Source organism: Antrostomus carolinensis, unplaced genomic scaffold, assembly GCF_000700745.2.
Source record: "Antrostomus carolinensis isolate BGI_N321 unplaced genomic scaffold, ASM70074v2 scaffold55261, whole genome shotgun sequence".
In the NCBI taxonomy this organism is placed as follows: domain Eukaryota; kingdom Metazoa; phylum Chordata; class Aves; order Caprimulgiformes; family Caprimulgidae; genus Antrostomus; species Antrostomus carolinensis.
In genome coordinates, this window is record NW_010293141.1 from 2,951 (window position 1) to 11,137 (window position 8,187).

General features: G+C 36.6%; 1 protein-coding gene across 1 annotated transcript; it reads left to right on the forward strand.

Moving 5' to 3' along the window:
* The first annotated feature begins 4,788 nt into the window (after positions 1 to 4,788).
* Positions 4,789 to 5,682, forward strand: LOC104532063 (rab-3A-interacting protein-like). Its single transcript, XM_010177157.1, has 2 exons — positions 4,789 to 5,061; positions 5,352 to 5,682. Exons 1-2 carry the CDS (start codon positions 4,811 to 4,813, stop codon positions 5,680 to 5,682), a joined length of 582 nt encoding a protein of 193 aa, XP_010175459.1. The 5' UTR covers positions 4,789 to 4,810.
* The last annotated feature ends 2,505 nt before the right edge of the window (positions 5,683 to 8,187 follow it).

Below are 8,187 nucleotides of genomic sequence, written 5' to 3' on the forward strand. Positions count from 1 at the left end.
TTTTTCCTTATGTGATTTTTTTTTTCACTTGAGCAGGTAAGCATTCTGTTGTGATGGTGCTCTTTACTGTTAAAGCTAAAGATGAGATTTTTGATGTGTGAAATGTTTGGTGCTGGCATTGCTTTTAAATGGGCTGTAACAATTAGGAGATTGTTCAGAGTTGTAATCTTCAACTTGTTTTGTATTTAAAAGCAATCTGTGAAAGATAAACTCCAGAGTTTATAGTAGGTAGTTTTCAACAATACTTTTTTTTTTTTTTTCCCCCAGAAGAAAACAAGCAACAATAAATTACTGTTTTTCAGGGAGCTTTTTAGTATTTAGTTCCTGACTGGTTTGATTCAGAAGTAACAGAACCCCTCTTAGAGTAATAACAGGTAAATCAGATTAAGTGTTAGTTAAGCTATAGAAAAATGTTAAGCTGGCTGTTGTTAAACTGATTTATTTGTAGTACATTTTTATTTAATATTAGATAAAGTAACGTATTTGAGCATCATTTAGTCATGAAGTTATGCGAGTAGTCAGCAGTGCAAGTGTAGCAGTGGAGAGGTAATAAAAAGCTGGAACATTTTCACAGAATCACAGAATGTTGGGGGTTGGAAGGGACCTCAGGAGATCATCTAGTCCAAATCCCCTGCCAAAGCAGGTTCCCTACAGCAGGTTGCACAGGAAAGTGTCCAGGCGGGTTTTGAACATCTCCAGAGAAGGAGACTCCACAGCCTCTCTGGGCAGCCTGTGCCAGTGCTCAGTCACCCTCACAGTAAAGAAGTTTTTCCTTGAGTTTTTTGACAGCTTCCACCAAATTTGCATTATTTCCTGATGAAAGTATAAGGAAATTTATGTTGTTGTTTCATCCTGTTTCATTACAGTACTTGAATTTTGTACGTCATCCAAATTGCGTATTATCAACTAAGACAAAAATAATTGTGTATTTGGTAGGCATTAATGTGATTCCAAGCTTTCACCATATATTGATGTGGTAGGAAAAATATTGAGAAAATCCATGATTTTGTTTAATAAACGTGCTGCCCTGAAATGTCAGAATATCAGCTTTTGTTCACAGTAGCAGAATTACTACTAAAGAGTGCTGTGTCAACTCTGAGGTTTTTTTACAGACTGTCAGCTTGGCTCCTAGTAAAGCTCTCTTCTCGCCATGCGCTCCTTGTTCCTTCACAGCAAGGCTGTTCATTGCTGCCTTAGTCAATAATATGAACTGTCCCCACCAGCCTTAACCAAGCCTGTAATCTTTAATTACACTGAAATGTAATGTGGGGTTTTCCCCTCCTGTTGTTTACTGTTACTTTCAAGTGCTCTTTCCCAAAAGAGAGCTTGTCTTTTTAGGACTACCTAGCTTTTTGCATGTACGTTTGGTTTCATTAATGCTTAATGTGTGTTCAGCTGATACCGTGCTAACAACTTAATGGTGTTGGTGAGTCTTGAAACCGAGGTATTTGATACGGGTTTCTTTGTCTTGTGTGGCTGGTGTGCCCAGCTTCTGCCTGCTTGCTGCTAGTGAGAAGTAACGCTAGGAAAGAAGAACGTTGTGAATGGAAAGTGTTTTATGCAGATGGCATGCTTGCAAATGCCTGTTTGACAGGCTATGGGAAGAGTTTAGCTGAGGGACTTTATTTTCAGCTCTTCCAGGAATAACTTTTTTACTTACTGTATCAGAAAGGAAAGAGCTTTTTTTCTTTCTTTCTTTTTTTTTTTTTTTTTCCTTTGATAACTGAGAAGACATACATGGATTTATTTACTCAGAAATCTATCCTGTCTGTTTAGGTTGAGGTTGATGTTCAGTGTATAAGCAGAGTGATAGTCTTGTAAATAAAATCCATAGCTTTTTTTTTTTTACTATTAAAACCACTACAGGATTTAGGCAGGTTAGACAGAAAAGCTGTAGGAAAGGGGTAACTCATAGGAGTAGGAGCATGTAGGTAGGATAGATATTTTTTATTTTTTAAAAGAACCCCCACTAATTTGCTTATCATAGATTGATGTTATGGTCTGGAGGGGAAGCTAGAAATGCATTTGAACATTTGGAAGATAATAAGCAAGCTTCTAATAATTGTTCTCAGTGTGAGCCAGTGTGACTTTCTGCACTTCATAATGTAGCTGAATTTATGTAAATTATCGTAAAGATATGGAATGGTGCATCTCTGAGCCTATTGCTTATTTGATGTACTTAAAGTATTTGCCCCAAACAGCCCCAAGATTTGTACAGAAATAGTAAAATACATTGAAAACTGACAAATAAGTTTTTCCTGAGCCTTTTTTCTTGGAAATGGTTAAATAGTTTTTTTAAAAATCAGTTTTGGGGAAAAAAGAACTTTCGTATGAAAATCCAGTCCAAAGGGGTATGCAACTGAAAACAACCAGTGGTACTGATGATATGAAGTACTGTGGAACCACTATTGAACATCAACTCAGATTGTGAGTTTTCAGTGAAACTGTGAACGTGCCTTTCAGACTTGAAATGGAAGCCAGTCAACAGAGGGAAGACGTGGCAGAAGTTGTTCCCATTTTGCTCTCAACTGTGTTCTCAGTCTTTGCTTCTCTTAAGTGGTTTTTGGTGCCCTTTCCTAGGTGCTGTAGGCATAGAAAAGGCAAGGCATCCAGGCAGCCTTGCTACATCCCTGGTCAGGAGCCTGCATCTTCTGTTAATTGTGAAGACTGGAATCCAAAGAATTGGGAATGTGAAGAGACGTCTTGGCAGCGTTTCCAGTATAATAGTATTGGGTATGGCTTACTTGGTGGTTGGAAAAGAGGAGAGTGATGGGAACAATGAAAATTAATGTGTTTGTGTAGATGTGAGCCTGACTTTGCAACTGGTGAGATGGATATTTTTCAGCTGGACTGATGAACTTGAAAGGACTGTTTCTACAATTTTATTTTTTCCAAGATGGCAGTAATTTAGCTTATTAAATATAAAACAGTGATTTGTAATAGTTGCACTGTAGAGCTGAAAACATTTTTGAGATTTAACCTTGAAGCAATGTCCTGTAGCTATGGCAGTCCCTCCATTTTAATTTGTTGACTCAACAGTCAACATGTAATTAGGAAGCTTGTAATAATTCAGGAGAACTATAGGGAAAACAAACAAGAATATTTTTCAAACTTAAGCTCAAAAATAAGCTGTTCATCTCTGTGCTATGGTAAAAAGGCTCCAAAACACAAAACTGTGACAGTGTTTTTCTGTGTAAATCATGTTTGTGCAACTGCTGTGAATAGTTCAAAATAAAAAAAAAAATTCTGCAGAAAACAGGAAAAAAACAAACCCCAAGCATCCCTTTTTATTCCTGTAAAATCCTTTTTGTCCCTCAAATCTGGGCAGTTTCTAGAGGTGGTTGATTTTTTTGTGGAAACAATTAACAGCAACAGAGTAAAATTAATAACATATTCTTGCTGTCTGAACAAATTAATTTCTTCTGCATATACCGGATAATATGGTAAAGCAACTTGCTTAACATGGATCTATACACACTCAGTACAATACTTGAGACACAAAACAGTTTTGAACAGTGTTCTTTGAGTTTAAAATGACCAAAAAGTATGATGTAACTTAAAATTACTGCATATGCTAATTTGGGGATTCCATTCTTGGTATTTTCTGTGTGTTTTATGAAGTAGCTAATGAACTGAATGTACATGTAAGTAGATGGCATCACCTCTTCATGGTTATGACTGTCAAGTTTCTACATCTTCTCTCTACCTTGTCTTTTTGGTTGTAAGAACCGGAGCAGATGTATCTGTAAAATGCATTTTATTATTTAGTTTAGATGCTACAGTTCTTTTTTTGCATGTTAAGTACCTTTGTGAAGCCTTAATTTTTTCTCTTCTTTGTTTATGTAACATGGAAAATGTTTTTTGCAGTGAATAATCACTGCTAAGTAATTCCTTCACAAATTTCTCCATACTTCTTTCAATTTATAGTTTTGAATCATGCAAAGATTTTTTGTGATCTTTGATGATAAACTGCTGGAAAACAGGAGCTTTTTATTGGGACCTGTAAAATTAATGTGTCGTACTTGTTTTGTCTTGATCTTATGAAAAACAGGAGGAATTTAAAAAAATAAAAATAGAAATAAAATTAAAAGCTACTGACAGTTAAATTGCCAATTCATGGTACACTTTAACCTGTAATGTAAGTATGATACTTATTCACAATTATTATTTTCACTTAATCATGTGATGTGTTACATACACATCATTGTAATTCATGAGAAGTCTTATGGCTAATTCTATCATTTCAGTGAACTGTTACAAGATCAGATTTATATTTTAACCAAAACTGCTATGGATTGCATTTTATTTAAAGGTTCACTGATTTCTGTCTCTAGATTATTCACTTCACTGAGATTAAAAGTGGAAACTTTAATTTTTAAAAAAAGGTTTTAAGCTATTTTGTGTGTGGGAGGGGATTTGTTTTTTTTTTCTCCTTACTGTTTCCCAGGTTCCCCCTCTTCTATGAATGCAATGTATTTGTGTTTTGATACAAAACAGTTCTGGGCTGCATTAAAGGTGAATTAATTTTATGATATAGAGCCTGTTCTTGATTTCATCACCATATTTAGATGCAGAGTCTGCTATTAGATCTTCTAGACTCAATAGTCCAATGTGTGGAAAAGACATTTTTTGTGGTTGAAGTTGATATTTCTACAAGATACAGTTTCCATTGTATCATGTAGTATTCAGAACGTATTTCTCTGAGTGTTTTCTAAATTCAAATAGTTTTCAGATATAATTAAATATTTCCTGTTTGCTTTCTGATAATGTGGTTATTTAATTCAGGGTTTCATATGATGAGGCTTTTATTATGGCCAGTGACCCCTTGGAAGGCTTTCATGAAGTGAACCTCGCTTCGCCTACTACACCAGATCTTCTTGGAGTAAATGAGCCAGGGACTCAGGAACAAACTACCTCACCCAGTGTTATCTACCGACCACATCCTTCTGTTGTGTCCTCCACACCAATCCAACCCAACGCGTTAAATGTTTCTGACCTTCCCACACAGCCTGTTTATTCATCTCCCAGACAACTGAATTGTGGAGAAGCATCAGCTGTCAGGTAAGTTCTGTGTGTCTTTTTATGTCAATTGCTGATGTTTGTTGCATCAAACAACAAGCAGTTTATACTGCTTGCTTTACCAAAGATATAATTTTAAATATTACTTACAATAATTTTAAATATTACTTACAATAATTTTAAATATTACTTACAATGTTTTTATATATTACTTACAATGTTGTACTATTAAATTGTGTCTGTAATGGTACGTTCAATACCGCTGCTGCCATTTCTAAAATGTTTCCTAATGTATTATGTAAATTAAAAAAAAAATATCACTCTCTTTACAGCATCAATGTTACCGACGCAGCGCTTTGTTCTACCTCTGGACCCCAGGGTGGGTCATTCAGTCACAGTAATTCCAGAAAGGAGAGCAATAATGCAGAGAGAGAGTTTTTGCAGGGTGCTACAGTAGCAGATGTTGCTGAAGGAAATGAAGATATTTTTGGGTTGAGTACAGACAGTTTATCTCACTTACGAAGCCCGTCTGTACTGGAAGTAAGAGAAAAGGGCTATGAAAGATTGAAAGAAGAACTTGCAAAAGCTCAGAGGGTAAGGCTCATTGTCTTGTCTCTTCCTGCTTTTTTTTCTCTTCAGAGTGATTCTAATACTGCAGAATGATAGATGGGCCAGAAGGTACAGGCTGAATCCTCTAATTTCATATAGAATTGTTAGGATGTAATTATTTTAAGTAAAGTTATTCTGAATATGAGCAGTGCTAATGTCAGAATTATTCCTTGATAGTGTTTTTTTTTTTTTTTCTAGTGCTGCTGCTACTTAACCATGGAAAGCTTTTGCTGCAATATCTGGTTAAACATGCTTTTTCTTAGAAATGTAGACCATTCCTGCATTCTGACATTTGAGAATAGGAGTAATTTTCTGTCATTCCATTGTTAGTGTATAAGTATTTCCAGACACTGATTATATACCTCTTGAGTCTTCTTTCTTCTAGAGTATAAAAGTGTAGCATGTGTCATGGAATATTTAAATAGGTTAGAACAAGGATACTTGTGATGTTTCATAGGGGAATGCCTGCATGGGAAAGAACCAATTAAGATGTCAGTAGTGTTCTTTAGAGTACTGTTACACCACACTTCAAATTGAATATTTGTATACCTTTGAAGACACTGTGGCTCAGTTCATTAATATTTGTAAAGCGCTTTGTCTTGTTTGGATGGATGGTGCTATATAAATGCAAAGCCATTATTTATCATTTTAACATCCCTCTGTGCTTAAACTTTTGAGTAGATTTTGTGCTATTTGTATCTGTGCTCTTCCCTTTCCTCTACATGATTCCATTCTTGTTTAGATTTAGGCTTATCTTGTGTTTGAACTTGTTTTCCTGTTTGTTACCTCATCTTGTTGAATGTAGTCATCATTTCTGTCATAGTTGCATTTGCCCTTGTTAATGTGAATCTTAAATATGGATTCTGACATCACTTCTTCTGTTGATTGCTTTATTGCTGAGTAGTTGCTTCCTTTGCTAATGTGTTTGTTTGCTTAGCATTTGACCACTGAAAGGAAGCATTAACCTGAGCTAAGTTTGAGGACCTTGCATGTGAATATATAATCCTAGCAGTTAAACTTGGAACCTTAGAAAGTGAGAACAAATTGAAGCTTAAACTTTAGAAAAGGTCTTCCAGCTCCTGACAGTATACAAAAGTACATGTAATGTACTCAAAACCCACAACTCAGATCTGCTACTGTTACCTTGGAATGATCTGAAAATATTATTCTGTTGTCTATTAAAGATTGAAATGTTTCCTATTTCACTCTGAAATTTGTTAGGGTTGTTTTTAAGGAAACGGCATTAAGGCTGCTAGGACGTACTAACTGCATGTTAAGGGTTTTCAAACCCTTTGAGTCTTCTTAACAAAAGCAATTCAGCACTAACTTGAGACTGTTGATGTCAAAGTTCTTGCTAATTCTCAACCCATCAGGTTGATTCTTACCAGTGTTATGCTGAATGGATAACTTTGTCTACTTGTCTTCCTAAACTTGCACTGTTTCCGAATTGCTCCGTAACGCAGGAGTCATAGCAGGAGTCTTTCCAGACTGTAAAACAATAAAATCTGTTCCTTCCATATCTACTTTCTTCCACTTCCTGAATAAGGACTAGTTTTTTCTATCCCCATTTCATCTCTGCTTGCTTTCTTCCAGAAGTCATGGCTGATGACATAGGACTGTGCCCAGTCTGTGATATTCGGTATATCATGCAGTCTTTAAACTTCTGTTTCCAAGTATATTCATTTTTGTTGAGGAGTACTTGGTTTAAAAATCTGTAGGGATATAATCAATAGGTAGTGCCTGTGTATAACTGGTTGTTTTTTGCATAATGGTTTTAAATTCTTTGTAAGTCTCTCCCCTGTTTATTAGGGACAGTGAGAAAAATGAGAATTACAATTTGCACTGAATTTTGTGAGCTTGTTAAGCCTGGAAAACTTACAGACTGCAGACTTTCCAGGAGTGAGCAAAGTAAACACAAATTTGCTATCTTGCATTTTTCATTTGTTCCAAATTTCTTACCCAAACTGTATGCCATTGTAATATGCATTAAAGATTGATTTGAATTTGTTGTGGTTGTGATCAGAAAGGGAACTGGAAAGGAAATAGGAATTTTGAAGCTTGGGGATCTACTATGTAGTGCAACTTTTTTCATAGAATCATAGAATTGCCTGGTTGGAGAAGACCTCTGAGATCTTCTTGGCCACCTGGGCACACTGCTGGCTCATGTTCAGCTGGCTGTTGACCAACACCCCCAGGTCCTTTCCTGCCAGGCAGCTTTCCCGCTACTCTTCCCAAGCCTGTAGCACTGCATGGGGTTGTTGTGACCCAGATGCAGGACCCGACACTTGTCCTTGTTGAACCTCGTACAGTTGGTTGCCACCCATTGATCCAACCTGTCCAGGTCCCTCTGCAGAGCCTTCCTACCCTCCAGCAAATCAACACCTCCACCCAGCTTGGTGTCATCTGTGAACTTACTGAGGGTGCACTTGATCCCTTCATCCAGATCACTGATAAAGATTTTAAACAGGACTGGCCCCAACACTGAGCCCTGGGGAGCACCACTTGTTAAATCCAGCTGGGGGCCAGTCACTCCATTTACCACCACTCTTTGGGCCTGGC